Below are 26,245 nucleotides of genomic sequence, written 5' to 3' on the forward strand. Positions count from 1 at the left end.
AACATGCAGGATTTTCAGTTCTCCTGTGTTTCCCAAATTACCCTTTTTTTGAATCTTCAAAGAATAGTCCTTTTTAGTTCTTAAGTCATCAACAGAATTTTCTTTAAATGAATTGCCAGAGGTTGTCAACAGTGCTGGGGGCGAGTCAGCATATCCAGGGGAGGGGGGTCGTTATCACAAGAATCCAGAAAAAAACAAAAAAGAGAAATGTGATATTTTAAATATTTTGATTCACCTGCTTGAGAACATTAAGGCATCACATGTTGGGAAGGAAATTTGCACTCTCCACTACCGGCACAATGAGAGCATACTTCCCAGATGGTCCACTCCATACCATACAGTACACGAAAGAGCACCAAAACAGATATAGAGGCACAAGTGTAAGCTGAACCCACCTGTTAGGACTGAGACCAAGAAACTATGGAATCATCCTCCCCATATCTGTAATGATGGGCTTCCGGCCAAAATGTGAAGCGAACACAGATTTACTCCACCAAAAGGTTGTGTCCTTAATGCTTTGCAACGATCTATTCTGCTTGAAGGCTACCGAAGTTGTTACAGCTCTAACTTCATGCATCTTGGCTTTTTTAAAAAGTTGAGGTCTGCCTCACTGCTATGTGCATGAGCCTCTCTTATTAAGAGCCTGATGAAGAATCAAAGTGCATTCTTCGACATCTGTAACGAGGACTTCTAGACCGAGCACCCAAGAGCTTCCGACTTGCCTCGCAACTCTTCTGTACAGTCCAGATAGAACTTCAGGGCTCTTACTGGGCACAGGACTCTCTCCAACTCCTCACCAATCACATCCGAAAGGTTCGGAATCTCAAAAGCCTTGGGCCAAGGTTGAGAAGGGCATTCGTTCTTGGAGAGAAAGCCTAACTGCAATGAGCAGATAGCTTTGTTATCTCGAAAAAACCAACGTTTTAGCTAAAAGCATGAATCCCACTGACTCTTTGAGCTGTCGCCAGACTGACTAAAAATAGAGTCTTCATCGTGAGGTCCTTAAATGAAGCAGAATGCAAGGGCTCAAACCTGTCACTAATAAAGAACTTCAGGACAATATTTAGATTCCAAGCTGATGAATCCTGGAGCTGTTGCTTTGATGTTTGAAACGATCTGAGAAGTTTCTGTAGGTCTTTAACATTAGAAAGGTCCAAGTTTTTGTGCCATGAATACGGTTGCTAACATACTCTTCTATCCTTTGATGGTAGAGGATGACAAAATTGCGCTTCCTTCGAAGATATAACAGGAAGTCAGTAATCCTAGTTATAGAAGCACTGGACGAGAAAAGAGAGTTGACACTGCACCACTCTCTAAAAACCTTGTACTTGGATTGGTAAACCTTGATGGTAGAAGTCCTCCTTGCTCTTGCAAAAGCTCTAGCTGCTTCCTTCGAAAAAACCTCTAGTTCTTGTGAGTTTTTCGATAATCTGAAGACAGTTAGATGAAGAGCTTGGAGATTTTGATGGTACCTTTCCAAGTGGGGTTGTTTGAGTAGATCTACTCTTAATGAAAGACTTCTTGGAGTGTCTACCTTCCATTCCAGTACCTCTGTGAACCACTCTCTGAGGGCCAAAAGAGGGCCACTAGAGTCAATCCGTCCTTTCGTGTGACACAAACTTTTGCATCACTTAGTAATGAATTTGAATAGTGGAAATGCATACATGTCCATGTCATGAGCTGTTTGACGCTCGACGTCGCGTTCTGCTTGATGCTTGATGTCGCATCCCATTAGATGCTTGACGTCACGTCTTGCTGGACGCTCGGCGCCACGTCCTGCAGGACACTCGACGTCACGTCCTGCAGGACGCTCGACGTCTCGACATCTCGACGTCACGTCTTGCTGGACGCTCGGCGCCACGTCCTGCAGGACACTCGACGTCACGTCCTGCAGGACGCTCGACGTCTCGACATCTCGACTTCACGTCCTGCATGACGCTCGACGTCACGTTAACTGGACGCTCAACGTCTCGACATCTCGACTTCACGTCCTGCAGGACGCTAGACGTCACGTTAACTGGACGTACGTCGTCACGTTCCGCTGAACGCTCGACGTCACATTAGGTGGACGTTTGAAACCTTGGGTTAAAGTGGCTAAAACACGACATTTAACGGAGGAGTTGTAAAGACGTTCGTCATCAAGAACCTCTCGACTAGTAGCCTTACGACGCTTGGCGTCCAGGAGTGAAGTTACCCGACGCTCAGGGTCCAGGCCTGCTACTCTCTTGTTGTTCGCCGGTTGATAAACTTGCATGAGCGAAGTGAGTTTCTGTTGCATATCTTGCAGCATATTAAAATTAGGGTCAACCTGTTGTGGTACAGGAGACGTAACGTCTACCACAAGCTCTCTTTCTACACCGTTTAAAGAACACGCAGAGAGTCCAGAGGACTATAACCAGTCTGACGGTGGAGGAGGAGCCTGAACTGAGGTCATGTCAGGCTCAGACAGCTGTCTTGCAACTGGGTGAGTTGGACATTTCTGAACAGTTGCCGACATTGTTAAAGGACGTTTGGTAGGAGAGCTCTCTTCGGTAGAATGAAAAAACACTCAGGACTGCTCCCAAGACTACAACCAGAAGCTTGCGGTGTCATGATAGGACGCTGATTGACCGTGTCTACCTTCCTCTTCAGAGGTCTGGAAGCTTGACGCAAGCCTCGTCTTGGCACTGCGTCAGGAACATGACGAAAAAACTTTTACCTCGCCTTTCCTATGATGAAGGTGAGCGTCCTGGGAAGCGTCAAAAGGAATGCTCGAGGAGGCGTCTACTCGGGAGCTAAAGCCTCTCATTTCCTTTTGTCGTTCGACATTCCTTCTCCCCGATGTTGGGGAGCTTGGAAGAGGTCTATGGTCGACATTCCTTGGAAGAGGTCTATGGTTAGAACGTTCGACATTCCTTCTCCCAGGGTTTAGGGAGCTTGGAAGAGTTCTATGGTTAGAAGAACGACAGGTCCTAGCAGACGCACCACCTATTTTAGGGGTGGTGCTTAGGCCGAAACAAAGAGCCCAAAACTGGACAACTTCCTCCTATACACAAACATTCAGGAATTGCTTGAAGTTCGGATGGATGAGGATGTGGAAGTAAGCATCCTGGAGGTCTAAAGAGACCATCCAGTGGACCTTTCCTACTGCTGTGAGGACTGATTTCGATGTCTCCATGGAGAACTTTGACTTCTGAACGAAGGCGTTGAGAGCAGTTGCTTCCAGGACCGGACAATAGCCTCCCTCTCCAAAAAGAGACATATTTGATGTTGCATAGCCTGTCTCTTTGGCTCCTCTCTGTATTTGGCAGAGAGGTCTATCAGAGTAACTAATAAAGGAGGTTTCACTAGGAAAAAGATTTCGCATCCATCCTTTAGAAATAGCACGGACCAAAGGTCTGCTCCTCTCCTCTCCCAGGCACGCCAGAAGTAGTTAAGTCTGGCTCCTCTGTTGTCTGTACGGTTTAGAGAAAAAGTATGCAGAAACTTTCTTACTGATTTAGACACCAAAACCTGCGTCTTTGACCAACTCTTGAGGGAGAAGAGAGGAAGAAAAAAGGATGGTGTGTACCTCAATTCTGACCTCTGATTCAAAGTTATCCTGCCTCATTGCCTGCATTCCTTAAGAGACTCAGCGATCCACCCAGGGAACTGTAAAAGTCTCTGTGGGGCTGCCACAAGGTCCTCAACCTTAACGTGGCTAGACCTCCACCCTTGCTATCCTGGCATACCTGATAAGGAAGCTGGCTTCATAGGTTTTTATGCCTCATTTACCTGCATTCCTTGAGAGACTCAGCGATCCACCCAGGGAACTGTAAAAGTCTCTGTGGGGCTGCCACAAGGTCCTCGACCTTAACGTGGCTAGACCTCCACCCTTGCTATCCTGGCATACCTGATAAGGAAGCTGGCTTCATAGGTTTTTATGCCTCATTTACCTGCATTCCAGAGACTCGGCGATCCACCCAGGGGGATGTAAAAGTCTCTGTGGGGCTGCCACAAGGTCCTCGACCTTAACGTGGCTAGACCTCTACCCTTGTTATCCTGGAATATATACTTGGATTGCATCCAGTCTCCCATCATCCTCAAAGCTCTATTAGATGATCGAGACAGCACCATCTTAGTAAAGAGAGACTCCTTCGATGCCTTCCTTAGCAAAAACGATGAAGGCGGGACGAGGAGCAGCAGGCACAAAATAAATCGGAAACTTCAGAAAAAACTCTCATGAGTTTCTTAAAGTTAACTGAAGGAAGAAGGATCTTAGGAACCTCTCCTAAGAGAATTCCTCTAAAAGATAAATAGGGGAAAAGAGATTGTCAATCCCTTCCTCCTACAAGTCTCTAACCAAGGTAGAGATGTCTTGTTTTCTAACCAAGGTAGAGATGTCTTGTTTTCTAGGAGTCAACTCCTTAAGGTCCTGAATTCTGGCCTCAATGCTTTTAGGGGTTTAATTCTCGTCCTCCAACAGGCACCAAGAGTTAGTTCAAGCGGGCCTTGGTCTGAGAAAATAATATCTTTCCAGTTAATATTTATTTCTGTATCTTTTAATATACCGCCTGGCATAACAATGTTCCAACGCTAGACGCTCACGGTCATTACGATTGGAACTAAGACGTTCGCGATCTCGACGTTTGGCCCAACTGGTGTAACCACGACGTCCGAGTCTTGATGCTCGACGTCACGTCTAACTGCTTGACGCTCGGCGTCATGCTTGACACTCAACATCAAGTCCAACTGCTGGACTCTTGACGCTCGGAACAATGCCATTCACGATTTAGACGCTCGGAGCTATGCTTTACATGTGGCGTCACGTCCAACTGCCTGACGCTCAGCGTCATTTCTAACTGCTTGACACTCGACGTCAAGTCCAAATGCTAGATGCTTGACATCATGTAACTGCTTGACACTCGGCGCACGTGACTTTCGGAACAATGACGCTCGCGATTCAGACGCTCGGAACTATGCCGTTCGCTTATCGAACAAAGAGAGAAAAGAAGTTGCACTCAGTTACAAACATCGTGTCAAACTCTTACAGCAGCGTTAGTAGCTTGCTGTACAAAGCTCTGACGCTCGGCGTTAGATAACACTTTTACCTCGCCTTACGCACGGCGAGGGCGAGCGTTCTGGGAAGCGTCAACAGGAACGCTCGAGGGGACGTCTGCTCGAGTGCTAACGCCTCTCGTTTCCTTTCGCCGATCGACATACCTTCTTCCAGGGGTTGGGGAGCTTGGAAGAGGTCTAAGGCTAGGATAACGACAGGTTCGAGCAGACGCACCCTCTACTGACTGATTAAATTCACTGCACTAATTTAGCACTGAAAATTGCGCTTTTTAATACTCTTTCACATAGGACCTAAGGAAAGACATGTAAGCCTTTTACCTTGTAAAAAGAAAGTACATGATGTGTAATATATTAATCAGACCTGCCCGCTGCGAGAGATATTAATCTTCCGCCAAGGGCTTGAATGAGAATTCAATAGGTAATTTGATTAATATTAGAAATCCAAATACCGAAAAGAAAAATAAATAACGATGCAAAGTAATTTGTAATACTGTATCGATTGTCTGAGAACAACGTAGCGTAACTTTAACTGTACGCTAATTTTATTTGAACTCTGAAAATAGATCGATGATTCTCTGAATAAAGTATACTAATAGGACAAATATATTCTTAAAAATATATTCCTTTTATACTATAAGAACTTAAATACTTTGGTTCTTAAGTAGAATTTTACTTTTCATAAATAACCATACAAAGAAATTTGTGATACTGTATCGATTGACTGAGAACTGCGTAGCGTAACTTTAACTGTACGCTAGTTTATTTAAACTCTGAAAATAGATCGATGATTATCTAAATAAAGAACACTAATAGGATAAATATATGTCTTAAAAATAATATATTCCTTTTATATTATAAAAACTTAACTACTTTTAGTTTGTAAGTAAAGTTTTACTTTCCATTCTCTGCATCGAAAAAGAAATGAAAATGCAAGTCATACAACGTAGTAACTACGTAGTTTACGTCATATGACTGTGACGTCATAGAGTTGGCCGAGTTTTTCCTTCCGCCATTGTTTTCAAGAATAGGTTCGTTAGTTTTACAGTACAGTAGGTTGAAAAAAAAAAAATCTTCTAATCCTACCTTTTAAGCTATGAACATAGCGATCAAATACCAAAGAAAATCAAAATAAGCGAATGCCAATAACCAATTTAGTAGTACATCACCAAGACAACTGCCAAAATTCAGGTTAATAACAAGTGAATATCCAACGATGTTGCCCCAAATCTGAGGAATCATGGAATGGTTTTAAGTACCTTCGCCAGAGGGCGCGCAGGTGGTACACCTGGCTACTCAATCTGCGATTGCCGCGAGTTTTGAATTTCTGCCGGGACGTCAGAGACTAAAGCTATATTTATATAACCACCGGGTAAGTCTTATATTTAAAACAGTCTTATGCTACTTTGTTCATTATTGTACAAGGATTGAAATAAAAGGAAAACAGCTGATATCTGATTCAATTGTTCATAAAATAGCTGTTTTAGTTTGGTTTTTATTGTGGCTGTATGCGTTTACACAATAATTATAATGATTCGCAAGATTATTGCCCAAAGAAATTGATCGTCGACTCGCTGTAGCATTGTCAACATGTTTGTGCGCACACGAAAAATACATGTCGCTAGCCTAGCGATCAAACCTACACAGGTATTAAATGTTTGCCTGGCCACCTTGTGGGCATGGCTTGCTGTCATTCGTGAATGTAAGCAGAAGCCGACACTACTCCATTGGGTCAAACAGTTTGTGAAAAATATCCTTGCAAGGGTAGGTCTCACAAATCCATTGTGTAAGTGGTTCGAAGAGCTATCCATTCCATAGAAAAACAGGCCCGAGAAAATGACCCCGAAGAATTAAGTTTCACGAAACAAAACAAAACTCGGCATCTAAGCAGAACTAGTTATGACCAGGTGCACAATGATGGCATGCAGAGATGCAAGAGATCAGTAGTAAACAATATCTGCGTCACTAACCGTTAGGTTTCGTGCATGCGTAACTGAAGGAGTTTCTTTCAGCTTTTCATGGAGTGTTAACGAACACCTGTAGTGGTGTAAACCTTCTCAGGGAAGAGTTTCCCATGAAGAAGTGTAGTCTTGCATGTTAGGGTTTTATGACCCAGAACCCAAAGAACACAAACACTATGCAGGTGTGTTCAGGCTTGTCAGCGAATGGTGGGCCAGCGAGCACTGGTGAGTATCGGCACGTGCTGGTAAGAATCAGAAAACGCTATCTACTTCACTGGTGAGGAGAGAATATAATATTACCTGTAAGGATATATACGGGTAATGTGAGTAAATGTACGCTACCAAAGTAGCACTCACCTGTAGGAACAGTAAGCAGACAAAGTAGCGCGCATTTGATGCAAAGGTCAGCTGAATTTCTCTGCGCTACTAAAGTAACGTGCACTCGAGGAAGCAGTAAACTGAAGTAGCTGGCGAGTAGGGTTTCGCAAACTCGCAATGGGCACCGAGGCAAGCAATTTCGCAGGCCTTGGATGGGTGCGCAACACTGCTCATGACTTCTCTGCTAAAATAAGGTCATTGTGAGGTACTCATGTTCACACTACCCCCTACACAGGGTTGGTGAGTAGCCTTATGCAATCCTCTCGGAGGGAAACAAAATGACAAACTTATAACAGAGTTTGTATTTTTCCTAACATACAAACCCGAATTCTTTACTATAGGAGATATTCTAGCGCGAGCTGGAAAATACGGCAGAAAAACCTTAACAAGGTCGTTAACGACCGGGCAGGTAATTACCCACCTGTCAGTGGTGGGGGACCGCCGGTCGGTAGCTGCTGTTTACCTTCAATCGGATTCTAGCTAGGACTATCCTAGGGGGGCGGTGATGGAGGGAAGATTTGAGTAAAGAATTCGGGTTTGTATGTTAGGAAAAATACAAACTCTGTTATAAGTTTGTCATTTGTTCCTACACTAGATACAAACCCTCATTCTTTACTATAGGAGACTGTGTCTTGAGGCCAGGGCGGCTAGGGAGTTCCCTATTCCTAGGGAAGATAGTCCTCAGACTAGACTCTTTTGAAGCAACAACCTTCCGTTAATCTTCTTTCTTTGTAGATCCCCATAATCTTCAGCACGCCTGAAGGTTTGCAGCCTCGAGGAAACAAATGTTTCAAAATGAAGTGGGTCAGGAACCTTTGACTCGGACCCCTTCAAACTTAGGATTCCCCCGACCTTGCAAAGGGGAAACCTCGTGACCACGAGTATAACTTATACCCTGTGAGAGGAATCAGATGAGTATCAAACCTTATTTCTATTGGCAAGTCCAGCTGAAACCGGATACAGGCTAGGATCCCCAGATGTGGGGGAGGAGGAGACGAAGATGATAGATGGATGTCCTTCTTAAAACCTAGTGTAACCCAGAATCCTCAACCAATGGTTACTATCCCCTGAAAGGGCGTAAGGTAGTAACAGCACCTATTGACCTGTCACAATAGGCCCTATAGAAAGGGTGTCTAGAGACCTATGTGTCACGTTGCTCAAATAGTGAACAGTGAATGTAGATTGGCGTTTCCAGACCCCAACACTTAAGACTTGGGAAATTTCTCTTAAATGCCAGAGAGGCAGCCACTCCCCTAACTTGATGGGCTCTGGGTCTCCGTGAAAAGACCTCGCAATAACTTTCTTGAGCTAGAAAGAGATGATGTTGCGAGAGATTCTCTTCTTTACACTGTTGGTACAAGGAAGAGATGATGGAGACATGGTCTGAAAAGTCTGGTGCGCTTGAGATATTTCTTTGACGCCCTGACTGGGCATAGTAACAACTGGACTGCATCCTGTGTTACCTTATTGAGTGTGGAAATTCTCGAAATCTCTCATCGGTAGATGAAGGATTATGATTCTAGCCACCAAGCCCGGTACGAAGTTGCGAGACACATCCCCCCCCCCATCTCTTAGAATGGGTGACGTAAGACAGACCATGTAGCTCACTGACCCCTTTAGCGGAGGACAGAGGTACGAGGAAGATGGTCTTAAGGTTCAGAGAGTAGCCTGAGGCCCTTAAGGGCTCATAGGGCAGACCCTTCAGCGAACGTAAGACACGTCTCAAGGAGATGGTCTAATCTCAACTGGGGGGCAAGATCACTCCAAACCCCAAAACAACCAAGGTGATGTCTTTTGAGGCGGAGAGGTCAACCCCTTCTTCGTCTACAGATGACGCTCAAGGCTGCGCGATAGCCCTTAATCGCCGAGACTGAGAGAAGCTTTCCTCACTGAGGTACAAAAGGAAGTCTGGAAACTACTGATCCTTCCTTTTGAGAACCCAATTGCTCCACACTGTTGTTGTTGTAGCAGTTAAGAAGTCCATTGTCTTAGCCCCAGCAGTTAGGACTTCTTGTAGGGACTGCCTAGAGTTTTGGTTTGACAAGTCCTCGTGGCTCACAAGGTAGCCGACTGTATCAGACCACGTGTCAAGCCAGAAGGGACATTGAAGTCGCTTCCCTTGCCAAGGTTTCTGTGACTGAGAAGAGCCTGGAAGAGTGGAGTGTCTCTTCGAGGATTCGCCTGGTGTGAGCCTCGCTGTGAGGGGATCCAGGATCAGAGGAGAAGGTTGACGTCTCTGATCTCGGAGAACAGACCAGATTTAAAGGTCACTCAAGAAAGGCAGAGGCGAGGGACTATGACATTGCACTAGCCGTTAGGACAATGTCCTAGAGACTGACCATATATGGTCAACGACCAAGCCTCCTCTCCATCCCCGCTAGGACCAGGGAAGGCCAGGCAGTGGCTGCTGAAGACTCAGCGGATAGATTTCTAGGCTCCCCCAAAACCCCCCAACCTTAGCTTACAAGGATGGTAAGGTTGTAGGCACTGATGGCGCTAACGAGTCTGGGCAGGACTCGAACCCCAGACTGTCACTACATAGCCTGTCTAAGGCTGGAGAGTCAAAGGGTCGAGGAGACAGATGCAAATAGCCTAGGCATGACATATAACACATAGTTCTTAGAGTCCTTAAATAGGAGGATTCTAAGTCCCTCGACGGCAGCTCTCACGAGGAATCCTCAGGCTGTGATAATTCCTCGCGTGTTATTAGAGGAAAAAGTGGAGACGCGAGTAGCAGAAAACCTTATATCTTACCCCTCGTATCTTTCTTATCGAAAGGGGAAGAATGGTAGAAGTCGGAGTGTCTGGAGGTAATGGCGAAGACCGTTGACGAGAGTCGGAAGACTCTGTCATAAGAGTAAACTCTTAATGACGATGGTCGCATGCATAACGTTAATTGCGTGCGAGCACGGACACTGTGCTAATTGTTATGAGAGCCCGACTACTCAGCATAACTGAAACTTGAAGGTTCAAAGTCGTGTGAACTCGAAAGTCCAACGCGACAGAGGCTCGAAGGACTCCTAAGGTCATGAGAACCCATAGGATAAACATGACGAAAGTTTAAAGGTTCCCGATCACGCCCGCCAAAAGGGTGATCGTCACGAGACCCCGAGGGGTCAATGTGAGGGGAACCAGTAGGTTCAAAAAGACGTCTCCTTACAGCACGAGGGGGGAGAACGTCAGGGATGAAAATAACTCCTCCGCAGGGTAGATTTGTTCTCCCAAAGGAGAATGTCGCTTAATACAAGGCTCTCGCTCCGCCCCTGGAGGAGAACTAAAAGCGTAAGAGGGAGGAGCGTGGATCAGCAAACTCCTACAAGTTTTCTTCTCGTGATTGGTAGGTAGGTTCTCCCAAAGGAGATCGCCTAAAACAAGCTTTCTGTCTGCTCTATGGGGAAAAGCGTAGGCGTAGTAACTTCTCTCTCTCAAACGAGGGAGAAGTCCTCCCTAAGGATATTGCCAAAGGCAAGCTTTCTCCCCTCTCTATGGGGAAAAGCGTAGGTGTAATAATTTCTCTCTCGCGAACGGGGGAGAAGTCCTCCCAAAGGAGGACATCGCCTTAGGCAAACTTTCTCCCCGTTCTATGGGAAAAAAGCATAGGCGTAATAATCTCTCTCACGAACGAAAGAGAAGTTCTCCCGAAGGAGGACATTGCTTAAGACAAGTTTTCTCCTAGTTCTAGGGAAAAAAACGTAGGCGTAAAAATCTCCCTCTCCTGAACAAGAAAGGAGTCCTCCCGAAGGGGGACCTAGCCTAAGACAAGCTTTCTCCCAGTTCTATGGGAAAAAAAGCATAGGCTTAATAATCCCTCTCGCGAACGAGAGAGAAGTTCTCCAGAAAGAGAACATTGCCTAAAACAAGCTTTCCCCCAGTTCTATGGGAAAAAAGCGTAGGCGTAATAATCTCTCTCTCGCAAACGAGAGAGATGACCTTCTGAAGGAGGGCATCGCCTAAGGCAAGTTTTCTCCCAGTTTTACGAAAAAACGTAGGCGTAATAATCTCCTCTCGTGAACGAGAGAGACCTCCTCCCGATGAAGGACATCGCCTGAGCCAAGCATACTCCCAGGGAGATGTTCCCCCCGAAGGAGGAACAAGCCGTAGACTTACTTTTCCCCAGTTCCAGGGGAGAAAACACAGTCTTCGGGGACGGAATAGCAGAGGTAAAACTCAATGAGCTGTTCGCAACTCCTTATGAAGGAGGGAAGGTTGCTGACTGGCTGAAGTGGGGAAGCTTCCCTCGGAAGGGGGATGGATCTCTCACTCAGTCCAATTCCGAGGAAGGTTATCACTCCCTCGTAAGGGAAGGATCTCTAATCCCTGGAGGCGAACCTCCTGTCAGCAATCTAAGTTTCCCAATTTGTTGATCAAGTTGCAGGTTGACGAGTCTTACCTCGTAACATGGGCAGCTCATGAGCTGCCACATGAAGCGCAGGATAACGAACAGAGCGGCCAAAGCCCTCGGCATTGTGTTCTACGTTGCTGCATCTGGGTGTTTTCTTTTAGCCTCTCTAACACGTTTCCCCTTTACTTTCTGCTCTCAACCGAAGAGAAGGAGGGCTGAACCCCTGCATCTTCTTTCGAGGTTTCCGAGAGACTCGAAATCCTTAAATCATTAGGGAGCAAAGGAATTAGGGAGGTTATCCTGTCTGAAACACGGGAGCGAGGGATTGACCCCCCGAGTGTATGACCGGAGATTTGCGTGTGTAGCGCTATTTATGTGCGAACACCTGCGTGACTGGGGTCTGAAGACTCTGCCATAAGAGTAAAACTCTTGATTGTCATGGGCGCAGTGTTGGATGGACGTACGCGAAAACTCCGCGCGACAAGAATCCGAAGACTCTCTGACCTCAGAGCAACACTCTTGATGACTTGTGTTACGAGAACTCGAAAGTTCAGCGTGATCGTGTGTGCCCCTTGAGGTTGTGTTGCGAGAACCCGAAGGGCTAGAGCAACGGGAAAACGGAAGTCTCCCTTGTCACGAGACACGGAAGTGTCAGCGAAACTAAATGCACGAGAGCCCGAGGTTTCAGCAACTTGCTGTGAGAAAACAAAGGGATAGCGCACTGGGAAACTGAAGTTTCCTTGTCACGAGACCTCACAGGGTTAGATCGAGAATTCAAAGGCAAGAGCGATCTTTCTGAAGATAGAGTGAAGTAAGGAGAAGCGCTCTATCTGACTTTTTCTAGAGCGGATGGAGACCCTCAAATTATCATGCGAAGAAGAGGGTTCGAGGTTAGGACGTGCTTTGCCCTTGGCCGCGCTCCTGGTTTCCTAGATGATCCCTCGCACGACGACGACAGCAAGGCAGAACGAGAGGGAGCGTTCTTCTCAGGTTTATGGCATGAGCGTATATAATCAAGGCAAGAAGTCTCGGGGAGAGACAGTAGGCGAGAAAGAGCGAGAATGATAACGTCTCTTCCTATTTCGCCTGTCTCTTCGGCGAGAACATCTAGGTGAAGGCGTAAACCGACGTGCGGGAGAGTGTTCTCGCACGTCTGTGCCAGCCGTAGGGCGCGCGCATAGTGGAATCATATGGGGCGCACGGGCGTATGCGCATACCCTTACGGATGCGGGAGAATACTGGCGCGTTGGTAAGGGTTGGCGCGCGGGAGAAGACAACATGGCTGACTTGTCAGAAGTCCTTCTAACAGTAGAAAGTTGACGCGCAGGTTTTACCTGCCACGAAGGATGGTGCGCAGTATGGCGGGCAGGAGAGTGAGGTGTTGGGCGCGTATGCGCACGTGCAGGAGTGTGTTGGCGCAGGAGCGCATAGGAGAGCACTGGCGCGCAGGAGAGTGCCATTGCGCATTAGAATGGTGGCGGGCAGGTGAGCGCAGCGCGTGATGGAGCTATGCTTTGTTGGAGCGTGTGCGCATGTTGGCGCATACGCTCTTGATGCCCTATGTTAGGCTAAGGAGGAAGCTCTCTAAGTTTGTGACGAGAGCGCTTAGTCTTGCGGCGAGACATCTCGTGAAGAGACAGAAGGGGAGGAAGAGCAAGAACGATTATGTCTCTTCCTATGTCGCCTGTGTCTCCAGAGAGAATGACTGGGCAAAGGAGTGCGAGCTCTCCTTTTCCTCTTCTCTCTCTCCCTCCTAGCCTCCGAAGAGGGGAGGACAATGAGGAGGAGGAGGTACTGCGAAGACCACTTCTACATACTTGGCAGTTGGCAGGGGAACCCTTCCTCCACAGGGTAGCAGAACACCCATGACCTCAGTAACAGGGCATAGAGAAAGAGGATCCACATCCAGCGGTGACATAAAGGCGCCATGAACACTTCCTCAAAATAGAGGACATCATCTAACAAAGAAAAAGAAAAAGGATTAATCAAAACTCAAAAAAAGAAAGGCTAGTCTGCCAGGCAAATAAAGCAGGAGCAGTGGTGTTACCACTGCGACGGCTAGAATTCGATTGGAGGTAAAAAGCAGCTACCGACCGGCGGTCCCCCACCACTGACAGGTGGGTAATTACCTGCACGGTCGTTAACGACCTTGTTAAGGTTTTTCTGCCGTATTTTCCAGCTCGTGCTTGAATATTTCCTATAGTAAAGAATGAGGGTTGTATCTAGTGTAAGAACAAAAAGATTGTGCTGGCCTTGATGACAGTTTTTTCTCCCTCATAAGAGATTGAAACATGAGGAGTAGGGCCCAAAGGCCTTGGCCTCACAAAGCTCCATGAGCTCTGTTGTGCCTCTTGTCTGTTGTGCCCCAAGAGACAAGAAGTAGGAAATAACCCAAATGAGTTTTAGCTGACAAGTAGTTTCTCCCTCGAACGAGGTGGAAACCCATGAAGCACAAGTCCCGAAGGATCTGGCCTTAAAAAGTTACAAGAGCTTTGTTGAACCCAATGGCACAATTTCGGTAATAACCCCGAAGAATTAAAGCCTAAAGACCTCCAAGGGAAGTTACAATGAGACTAGTTTTGTACGCTGAATGTATAGCGGCAATGAGCAGGAACTGCAAGCAGTTATATAAACTTCTTCATAACCAAGCTCTGAAGGGCTTTGTCCTGAAGGGCAAGGGCAGAGCATAGACGTACAGTATCCAATTCCTGCAGGGGGAATTCCCCGAAGGAAGAAACTACTCAGGCGAAGGCAGTCTCTCTTGCAGACGGAAGAGACAACCAAACCCTGTATTGCTATTGGCAATTCTCCCAGAAAGGGGGAAGATTGCTGGACAGTGGCTGGTGGAGGGGATCTTTCCCTCATGGACTCTCCCTCGAAAGGGAAAGTTGCTCAACACCTGGTGGAGGATGCCCTTCCCTCGTTAAGGGTTGGCTTCTAACACCTGGGGGCAGCACTCTCTGCTTACCGTCAACAAGCTTTGTTCAATTTGAAGGTTGGCATCAAATGTGGCTTGTGAAACGTAGCCTTATCTCGCTTCTAGGGTCACTCCGAAAGGGTTACCCGACAAGTCACTCCTTGTCAGCAACTGCTCACGCCGACATGCCGAAGCAGAGCAAATGTCGAAGCAAGCAGAAACTGAGGCAAAACGGCTGAGCGGACACAAGACTCTTTAGGTCGAAGATCTTCGGAGCCTCGGGAGAAAATCAACCCATAGGGAGGTTGTCTGCTCCCTTTGTGTGACCAACCATAAGACCTATTGCTACCTTGCCTTGCACGGGGAACCCATGAGTCACAAGGAAGGTAGCTCTGAAAGAAAAAGGACTTGTTAAACTATAGGGCAGTTGCTTTTAATCGAAAACTGGTTAAAAGATTTGACAGGATAAAAAGAAGTCTTTCCTCTAGCAAGAGAAAATAAAAAGTGACGGTGTTTACTAGTGCTGTTGTGAGTGGGGTGGTGGGTTACCCCGCTACCTCCCTTCCCGCTTACTAGCGGAGGGTAGTTACACCTCGCAAAACTTGAACGGCTGGTTTCAGCTATCGCCGAAATAACACTCCTACCTAAAGAGCGTAAGGTTTGTATTTAGTACCAGAATAATTGTTTCCTAAAGTATACCTACCTTCCCTACTAATATCTTAATAAAGTTGAGATTTATCTTAAATATAAAATTTTTAGTATACTTACTGTCTCTATCAACTTTCTATTATCAAGAAGTTGAGATTTGTCCTTAATTTCACCTGACGTCAACCAGGACTTAATCTGGTCTCGCAATCTCTGTAATTTTTTAATTTCTTTCTTGAGATCGGCCTCATATTTTTCCTTTTGGTTGCTGTTCGTCGCATTGTGTACCTAGAATAAAATTCAATACTTTAAAAGCTTAAGAGGGATGGCTAAAGAATCTATTATTCTACTGTTCCAATGAAGTTATACTGTAATATTAATGAAGCAAAGTTAATTATGGACAGGAAAAAACACACCTTTTGCCAAATGTCCTCAAATTGCTCTACACCTTCTGCAACCTTTTTCAGACACCTGTCAATTTCACCTGAAAGAGAAAAAATGCTTAAAATACTTGACCATCTCAAAAGGATCACTAGGACTACCAATAATCTATGCAAGTAAATTAACCATTCTTTTCTGTTGTCATGATAAAGGCACATGATGTAATATACTGTACTTTGCTATCAATGAACACCATTTTTTTCATTAGATATGCTGGCTTATTGTCAAACACTGTGCAGAGCATGCATCAGATCAGAATATGGAGTCTCGTTCCCTGACGTTCGAAACAGACGGTTGTGCTTTTCAAAAGTTAATTTGCTATTATGTTTCACGCTTCGAATTTCAATTAAGCTGTAAATAGTTAAACAATATCAATGCAAAAACCTGGATGTTTAGGAGAAACTGTCCTTGACCTACTTACAATCATATTTTGAGTTTTGGTTATGTTCAACTTCATCCCCCTTAATTTACACTAAGCACTGATTTAAGCTAGACCTCTATTAAGGGATTCAGTAACCACAGGTCTAAATTCAGGAGATGAAATGGATCCAAAAAGAGTTGTATCATCTCTATATGCAACAAGCTCGTTTTCTAGGCCAAACCTCATATCATGTGTATATAATAGGAAAAGTAATGAGTCGAGAACACTACTCTAAAGGAACACCAGATATCACATTCCTATAATCATTATGGAGCACCTCTACTACAATTTGCTATCTATTACTTAAAAATTCTATAATAATGCTACGAAATACTCCCTTCAACTGTATTTAACTTTGATAATAAGGAGCTTATGATCAACAGTCAAATACAGCACTAAATCAAAGACAATCATACGAACTTCCTAACCACAATCAAGCGATTTCTGCACAACACTGGAGATTGTAAGAAGGCCATCAGATGCTTCAAGGCCTTTATGAAAGCCAAAACTGCAAACTAAGTAACAAATCACTACCTTCAGCATATCTATTTGGACCTTTTGAACAAAAGAAATTCAAACACTTTAGATATGCAAGCAATGGATATTGGACAGTAATCAGCAAGGTTAAAGCTACCGCAAATGCACTTATCCAATGGAGCAACATCACCAATTCTCCATGTGCAAAATGAACCTTTTCTTGCTTACGTAGGAAAAATAACAGACAATTTAGGGACTAAGAAATCAGCTCTTTCCATTAAAAAAGAAAAAAAAAAGGAAAAAATACCAATTTGGGTCTACACCCCCGTAACCATGAAGGTCTAGTAAAAGTGTGTTAATTTCACTTTAGCTTCAGGGAAACAGGAACGAGTTAAATTGTGCTTCTAATTACTCTGCTTATCGTCAATGACGTCAGCCAAAAGGGTTGTCTTTCCTTTTGGACAGTGATTGACAGAGCCATTTTGCTTAAGATAAGAGGGACTCCTAAGTCTACATCAAAGAGTTCAGATTTAGGGGTAGCACCCCCCTTTATGTTGTTGGGTTGTATCAGAAAGTTTCTTTTTTGGACTCAAGCCATGACGTCCTGATGGAAGGTTCCTTTCGTAGCCTCCCAAGGGTATGCATGACTACAGTGATATTCCCAGAGAATCAAACCAAAGGTTTCACAGAATTCTAACTTCTGGCGCGAGTACCCTTAAGATTACTCTCAAGGGTATTGTATATAATCAGGGGATGTATTCTTGACACACCACATGGCAATCTGCACCCCGAATAGCCTTTACGCTTCGAGGGGGATACGTGGCAGAATTAGAAGGGTAGCTGCAATAGAGGTTACCCTGGTTTCCCCTACTACAATCATATCACAACCGCGCCAACTCCCTCTGGCGGCCATTCCTTTAACTGTAGCGACTCGCTATGGTGGTGTTCCCTGTTGATCTGACATTTTCAATCGATTTCAAGGGAATCTTAATGCTTTCTACGGCTTCTTTCTCCATCCAGAAAGTTGAGTATCTATTCTTTACAATATGTATTTTAGTTCCAGCCTCACAAGGAAATTAGTGTATTTATTGTGTTTGGATCTACGCCGGTCACCGGTGTCGCCATAGGAGCAGTCGTTCATTGGGCATGTGTTATTTAGTTAGCAGAACGACATTTCCAGTTATAATAGCATTATTGTTATTATGAAAGCTATTTAGGCATTTTATATTGTAAAGATATTTATATGCATAATTTTCCCTTTTCCTGTGTCGATCGTATATGTCAGAGTTTTGGTGATTTTAGGTAACCGAGATCTCGCCTTGTCTAGGTATCCCAACCTAGACAACATATACTTTCGACATTTCCCCGGTTACCCTTGTGTATCGGTTATCATTCTTTGGAGATGATATCTCCTGGAATTATATTAGCCGTTACTAGTCTCGAATAGAGATTTATGGGTAAACTCTCTTCCCTCTGAGAGTAGTCTTAGGCTACAACTCTCTGCGTCGGCCTTGAATTTCGAATTCAGGCATGACTAGCCTAGGAGTTTTCTGTCTCATCCCTTAACAGCAGACGGCAAGTTTTGGGATTCGATCAGAACCTCAGAGTATTTAGTCTTTTGTCGGCAGTCGGTCGGCGGGGTGATTGCATTCCCCTGCCGGCTGAACTGCCAGCATAGGAGGCTAGCCCTTCCTAGATTACACCTGAAGTGGTTGCATGATGCTGCCACCTTCTCCCTGTGGTCTAGTAGACTAGTCCTATGCTCGCAAACCCTAGGCTGTAGAGTAGTATACTCTTGTGGCCTAGGATGGCGCCGGCATTGGAACTCTGTTTCTCCCTTGTTGAGAGGAACGGCATGGACTGCCGTCCCCTTAACTGTATTAGCACCTCCTAAGCTGGAGAATAGAAGATTCTCCTGCCGCTTGGGGTTGTGCCAGTACTGAAACAGAGTTTCTTCAAGGTGTGTAGGTCCAGCAACATTGCCGGCCCCTCCCATACCTCATATAGGACCCCCCCTTCTGTTCTTTTACGATGGCCGGGCCATTGTCTTTCCTGAGCCGGCGTCCTGCAACCTTACCATTGCCGGTGGGTTGCCGGAGCCGGCTAGACCCCCTCTCCTCAGCTGACGGCTGTCAGTGACTGACGGCTTCCGGCGGCAATGCCGGCTGTGGGTGAGAAGTCCCCTTTGTCACCAAGGTTCTCCAGTTCTCCCTTGAACTGTTGGCCACAACTTCTGTTGTCGGCGTGTTGCTCTGGCTGGCAGTAGACCGGCACAGATAGGTACTGACTCAGTCGGTAGCATGCCGACTGTACTAGTGCTGCCGGAGGCTGGCCTACGGTGGTAAGCCAGCAATAGTACTGTGGCTAGATGGAAACCTGAATGTTACATTCTCCCCTTCCATTTGAACCTTCTTTTCCGAGAAAGGCAGTAAAATTAGACTTTTACATCCTTTATTACTGTATACATACACAGTAATAGATAGCCTTCACTCCATGCTTTCTCTCTCTCTCTCTCTCTTAACTAGCATGCTAGATGCTCCGGCAAGAGCTAGCTAATCCGGCAACTTGCCGGCTGAACTACAGTATATGTCTATAAAGGTAGTCAGTATATTTGCAGTATAGTATATAAGGCAGATGGAAAACTAACGTATATATTATACTAGTAGAAAGGCAGTAAGATTAGACTTTTACATCCTTTATTACTGTATACACACACAGTAATAGATAGCCTTCACTCCATGCCTTCTCTCTCTCTCTCTTATCTAGCATGCTAGATGCTCCGGCAAGAGCTAGCTAATCCGGCAACATGCCGGTTGAACTACAGTATATGATTATACAGGTAGTCAGTATATTTGCAGTATAGTAAATACGGCAGATGGAAAACTAACGTATATATTATACTAGTAGTTATTTCCAATATATCTTGGGTATCCCTGCCCAGGTATTTGCTGAACCCAATTCTATATTGATAGAATAATATTTCGTCAATATTCTGATTTGAAATCAGTTTCCATTTACCCTACAATATTAAATTTCGTAAAGGGCTGGTGGTATGACACCTCTAACCCTTAAAGGGGAGAGCCCTTATCCCTGAGTTTCCCTGATCAGGAAACTCCCTGATTTAATATTGTAGGGAGGTCACAGCAAATAGATTGGTTGGGATACACAAATATATGTCTTTTATCTTTTCTAATCAACATATCTTGGGTACCCTTGTGCGAGCTTCTGCTGGTACCGCTCTATATCGAAAGAATGGCATTCCCTCGATACTCTGATTGTGAAATCAGTCCTCCTTACCTCACAGTGTTAAGTATAAGGGGGACAGTGCTTTGTACACTTCCTTACACCTAGGTGTTCGACCCCCCTTTTTACCGAGAATTCCCCAGTTGGAGGAATTTCCTTATCTTATTACTGAGGGGAGGTAACAGCATTGGCTCGCAGGGGATACACGGGTATGTGTCTCCCGCTATCTCTTTATAGCTTTCTGTCCTAAGCTATTTTTGTCAAAAGATGATTTTTGCAAATTGTTTATCAGTGTGATAATCAATTGAATACTCATTTCGATTCTCCTTTCCTTACAGGAGGGACACCAGATGATGCATCGCAGTCTTTTGCAGTTATAAGAGTGAGTATTTTCACGGACATAATACATGCAGGTTCATGCCCCCAGCAATATTATTTCCAAATCCCCAACCCCGTCTGAGACCCTCTGACCTGTAAGTAGGCCAGACCTTAATGTCGAAGGTCTCGAAAAACCCAAGTTAATAGAATCTGGTATACAGCTCTTAACAGATACTGGTTCCGCAATATATACAAGCCTTGAGACCGTTTGTATTCTCAGTGTATACTTATGTTTGTTCATACAATATATGCTACCTTGAGGACCCTTTTCTAAAGTCTAAAAATTACTCTTCCCTGCAGGGGGCAGGAAGCATTAACATTGTTATGCTTAGTGATAGTGACGGATAACGGTAACGTCATTTGTCTCAATTGGCCCTTTTGGCCGTAGAAATATTGTCCCAAGGTTAAGGCACTGATGAAAAATGAAAATCCATAGATACATTAATTCTCTGGTATGCTTCCATCAGGACGTCATGGCTTGAGCCCAAAAAACGGATTTTGAGCGAAGCGAAAAATCTATTTTTGAGTGAGATGGCCATGACGTCCTGATGGACCCACCCTTCTTTTCTATGAAAAGATCTTCACGGTTTCCCTCCCTGAACTACTGTATCTGTAGCACCTCGCTCAACGCTACAAGGAATGACCGCCAGAGGGAGTTGGCGCGGTTGTGATACGATTGTAGTAGGGGAACCAGGGTAACCTCTATTGCGGCTACCCTTCTAATTTTGCCACGTATCCCCCTCGAAGCGTAAAGGCCATTCAGGGTGCAGATTGCCATGTGGCGTATCAAGAATACGTCCCCTGATTATATACGATATCCTTGAGAGTAATCATAAGGGTACTTGCGCCAGAAGTTAGAATTCTGTGAAACCTTTGGTTTGATTCTCTGGGAATATCACTGTAGTCATATATACCCTTGGGAAGCTACGAAAGGAACCTTCCATCAGGACGTCATGGCCATCTCACCCAAAAATAAATTTTTCGCTTCGCTCAAAATCCGTTTTGTGGTCCAATTGTACAATTTCTTTTCAGTTGAAACAAAAACTTTTTGAGCAAAAGCTCTTGGCGGAGTAGTGTTATTCCAAATAAAATCTGATCTACTTTTCCCAAGATGATAAGCCTCCCGTTTCTCAGATTAAGCATATCTATCATGTCCTTAATTCAGTATTCTAACATGAGAAGGAATACATCTATCATTTATGTTGATCAAATTTTCATTCAAGAGAATAATAGGCTCAACCCATTTATAAATTTGTGACTAATTCAAATGCAAATTATCTCTCAAAATACCACTCCAGTCTGCTTGAGATTTTATATAGGGTGTCCAAAGACACTTTACAATTTAAAAAAATATATCACAAAAGCAAATGAAGAAATACCTAGTATCTGTATATGTAGAAATTACTATTTTCACAAACCCCATAAAGACAGTAATCTATTTCTTATCATGTTTGTTGTAGCATAGCCTCATCATTGGTGGCAATGACGACAGTAAATTCCCATATACAGTATTTGTTTGATATGCTATCTTTGGCATAGCTCTTAGAAAAAAGTCCAGAAGAGCAGTGATATCTGGTGAATGATACAAGGTGGCTAGGGAACTGGGTTATCCCGTTCAATTCACTGGTCTGAAATGCTCGATCTAGGAACCTATTAAAATACAGTCCCCAATATGTTGGTGCACTATCTTGCTGGAAATAATAGCTGGTGGAAGGTCATCTAGTGACCAACATTAAATCATTAGGTCAAGATAAATATCTGCAGTAATTGTTATCTAGAAGAAAAATGGACCAATGATTCAATCACCCATGATCTCAAACCACTTTGGATTATCTGGGTGAAGTCCCTAGTCATACGGTGATAATCCCCAGATAATCACACTGTGTATGCTCAGCTCAAGTTTCCCTTGAATATGAAAGGTTGCTTCATCCCTAAAACAAAAACTTAGCTGAGGAATGTTTTATCCTCAGAAATTTGTTTCATCTCAATTTATCATTGGCTCGAGTGCCTATATAAGTTTCACTTTGTAAGCATACAATCACAAATTTTCTTATAGGACTTTGGGCACTTCTGAACTTGGTAGCTGTAATTGTCTGGCAACAATAAGGATGAATTTTCTAAAATAATTATCAAAGATTTCGTTTCACACTCTTGATATTTTCCTCAGCTGTTCTTGTTCGTCCACTCATCCCTTAATCCAACTGTCCCTGTCTTCTTCAAGTTCTTGTGCCATGCACAAAGTGATGGACGTGATGGTGGATCTCTTCCATAATTAGTTCTGTAATTTCATAGTCTGCTTATTAGATCTTGTTACAATATACTATGACACAAATTGTTCTTTTTCTTGAGAATTAGAATTTTTGGGGGGTTAATTTAACAGTACCTTTCATCAACAGGGTAACTGAAATACACAAATGCAACGACATTAAAAATTTTGATAACTGCTAAGAATATAGAAAGAATCTGATAAAAGATATCTCATCAATGACTTTTGTGATATCAGAAAATCTTTAAATGTTTTTTTTTTGTTTTTCCCTAACTATTCAAACTAGTCCTTTAATAGGAGTGTGCTTTTAGCTTAGCTGAAATCGGTTGTTAAAATTATAACGAGTTGTAGGTACAGTAGTTATTAGGTGGCGGGGATGGGGGATCCCCACCAATGGCTAGCACAAGTGCCCTTCACTTATGACTTCTGGGGTGCTTGCAATGGGAAGCGACACTTAAAAGAATCAGATTTTTAAATACAAATAACCAAGTACTTAAAAAAAGTTTGTGAACTGTTCCAGCATATATTCAAACCACAGTCATTTAATGGGAGACTTATACTAAGGAGGGTGTCTGCAACCAAGCTCGCTGGTTTAGAATCCTGAGACGTTCGAACACTTTGACCTGGGGAGGTGAAGAAGTGTTGACTCCTATTCACTTACCAGTATGGCTTTCTTTCCAGTGACAGATGGTCACTAAAGAACCTATATCATGAAAGGATATGAAGTCTGAAATTTGGGGTCAATCAAAAGTGAGTTGTCCACATGTGTGTCCATCCTTGCCCTTGTAGGGAGGATGGGGAAGATACTTTTATATCTACTTATAAAGAAAAGCTGCTCGATATGAAAGCTTACTGGCATCAACATCAGTTTGAGCAAATAACAACACAACCTCTGCATCACAAAATAAAGGGATAAAAAAACCAGAAAAGGGCTACTCCTGCTTACCTCTCATCCTATACCTATAGTGACTGCTATCTTAGATAAGATGCTCATACTATGAAGGGGATAGGTTTGCTACAAAACCTTCTGAGCTATTACCAAGGACCTGTGGGTATACGCGAAGTTAAGTGGACGTTTTCAGGCACCAGCCTTCTTTGTTAAGACTTACTGACAGCTTCTTCTTGAAGGCTAGTATAGAACCAATCACTGACTTCGTGAGCGCAAGCTCGAGCATATCCTTCCTGATCCTCAGCCAAAGGAGGATATGCTCTCCTAATTGTTTCTTGAAGTCAGAAGGATATGGTATTCTTAATCTTCTTAAGTCTGTGTACTAACAAATATGGTTTGTAGCTATGGTCTTAGGGGTTGCAAAATGCTGTGAAGTTTGTCTACATGGTTCTCCAAAGATAATGCAAGGAGGAAGACCGACTCTGAGATTCAGATCTCAATGATCTGATGTTTGCCCTTTAAAGGTTCTTAGGGGAGACGTTTAAACGGCCATGGAACTTGAGTGATGTTCAACGAAGGTGGTTCAAGTCCTCTCAGAAGACAAGATTGCTCGAAGCCGTTCAGTCTTAAGTCCTGGCTCGAGGCTCAGGGATAGCTTTTTGAAGCCAAAATGAGAGGACTACGAGTCGTACCCTTGCTTCTCCAAACAAAGATAGACAAGAAAATCTGTTATTAGCTGCAAAGAGGCTCCGACTAGAGAAGTACCCATTCTACGATACCAATCGCAGAAGATGGCCCACATTGCCTGGCACACATTGGCAGAGGTTCTACTTGGATATTCAGCCACCACCTGCGCAAGCAGTGTATCGTAAAAAAAACTTTTCACATGGAAGAGATGCTGGATAATATCAAACCATGAAGTGACAAAGATGTAGTACCTTTGCCAGTAGGCCTGGGAAATTAGGTTGGGCGAGCAGTATAGCTCTCTAGGTACCTCAACTAAGAGCATCAACAGCTCTGGGTACCATTTGGCATGGAGACCATGGTTACTCTTAGATTATGGGATAGTCAGCACACTGTTGATTACCATTAGAATCAGGTAGAAAAGGGTAGACGTCAGCATTGACCAACGTGCGTTGAAAGGCATCCTATAAGGCCACTGCTAGGTCTGGTACTAAGGTGCAGAACGACTGAACATCGAAAGTTTCTTGTTAAGGTTAAAGGTAAAAATGATGATTGATGGAGGAACCCCACAATGTTAAAAGTTTCTTAGCCACTAAAGGATGAAGGGACCACTCTGAGTCTACGAATAGACAGTGATGAGATTCCTTTTTTCTGGAATGAACCTTGCTCACAAGTCCACTACATTGTCTAGCGAGGAAGAGTTTGCATGCTTCATCAACTCACACATGTCCTGCGACAAAGTACAGTACAGTACCTCCTTGCTCAAAGACATATACTACTACAGTAGTGTTGTCATTCAACTACTATCTCAAAAGATATCAGGTCTAGTTACCATTCTGTATGTGGTCACTTGGAATCCACCAAGGTCACCTTGAGGTTTGGAGTAGTATCCCATTGACTATTTTTCAAATCAGGCAAAAGGGTGGAAAAGATGAATGTCAGGGCTGCCACACGGATGTTGAAAGGCACCCTCTAGAGGTGGTGACTGATCCAGGTGATGAATAGTAGATCAGCTTTTTGCTATGCCTTGTCACAAATATATCTATCACTGGAGAACCCCACAAAGCCAAAAGGCTCCTTGTCACTTGAGGACGTAGGAACACACTGCTCCCGACCACTTGTCCCTGGCAACTTCTAACAGTAGGAAAGGGAGATGCCCTAGCATACTTGTGTCCCCACGAAGTCAAAAAGCTCCTAAACACTTGAGGATGTAGGAACACACTGCTTCTGACCACTTGCCCCTGGTGACTTCTAACTGCAGTAAAGGGGGATTCCCTAGCATCCTTGCCATGTTTCTGGGAAGAGGTAGAGGAGGTTGAAGGTGTTCCCACCTTTTCACCTTATGAAAGCTAGCAGAACAAGGCGGTCTCACTGCAGCCGAAGGAAACTAACCAGGAGGTGGGGGAGGTCATGGGCGATTCCCTTACTAAGTATCAAACTTGAAGGTAAGAATTGATAAGCAACTACACCTTCAGTAGGCTTGGGCTGGATGGAAAGGGGTCTGTTAAGTACTTGCAAGGCCGAGGGAAGAGAAGATTTGGCCCTAGATGTTGAATTGAATATAAAATCTAAGCCTTAAACCAAGTACTGGGGCATCAAAGGTCATTCAGCACTGTATAATGCAAATTAATCAAACATACATTTGGTATCATTTTAACTTCTAAAACAAATCAAACAACTTTCATACAATATCTTGATGCAAAATAAGGAGAAATTAAAAGGATTAGAAAAAACAAAGTAATAAAATTATTTAAAGCTCATGATATAAAACAAACTGTATAAATTTTTTCAAGTTCAGGTTCAGGTTAATACAACTTTCCCCCACTATATCTCTTAAAGGTTTAATCTGGAGAAAATGTGTCCTCCTCTGAAGATTAAAAACAGGACAATTGACTAAAATATGTTTGATATCTATTGTCACTTGACAGGTATTACAAAATAGGACCTGCCTCCCTTCACCACTCATCAAATAATTGTGTTGCATGTATATGGCCAATACGCAGTCTAGTTAAAATGATATGATCCCTCCTACTTGTAGAATTACAAGATGACCATTTATCTACAGAAGGGTGGTGTTGTTTCAATTTTGTATTGGTGGTCAGTTCAGACCATCGAGCCTGCCACTTATTCTTAAGAGTAAAAATATATCTTGCTTTTAAAAACTTTGTA

General features: G+C 44.0%; 1 protein-coding gene across 4 annotated transcripts in view; it reads right to left on the reverse strand.

The window, feature by feature from the left end:
* Not3 (CCR4-associated factor Not3) overlaps positions 1-26,245 on the reverse strand; it is a 247,433-nt gene that overhangs the window by 159,329 nt on the left and 61,859 nt on the right. For all 4 annotated transcript variants that reach the window (XM_068358982.1, XM_068358964.1, XM_068358991.1 and 1 more), the window contains exons 2-3: positions 15,694-15,761; positions 15,401-15,565 (exon numbers count right to left, since the gene is read on the reverse strand). In XM_068358982.1, the coding sequence (XP_068215083.1) occupies positions 15,401-15,565; positions 15,694-15,761 (233 nt within the window). The remainder of the gene's footprint in view (positions 1-15,400; positions 15,566-15,693; positions 15,762-26,245) is intronic.

The sequence above is a fragment of the Palaemon carinicauda genome, chromosome 2 (genome assembly GCF_036898095.1).
Source record: "Palaemon carinicauda isolate YSFRI2023 chromosome 2, ASM3689809v2, whole genome shotgun sequence".
Classification (NCBI taxonomy): Eukaryota; Metazoa; Arthropoda; class Malacostraca; order Decapoda; family Palaemonidae; genus Palaemon; species Palaemon carinicauda.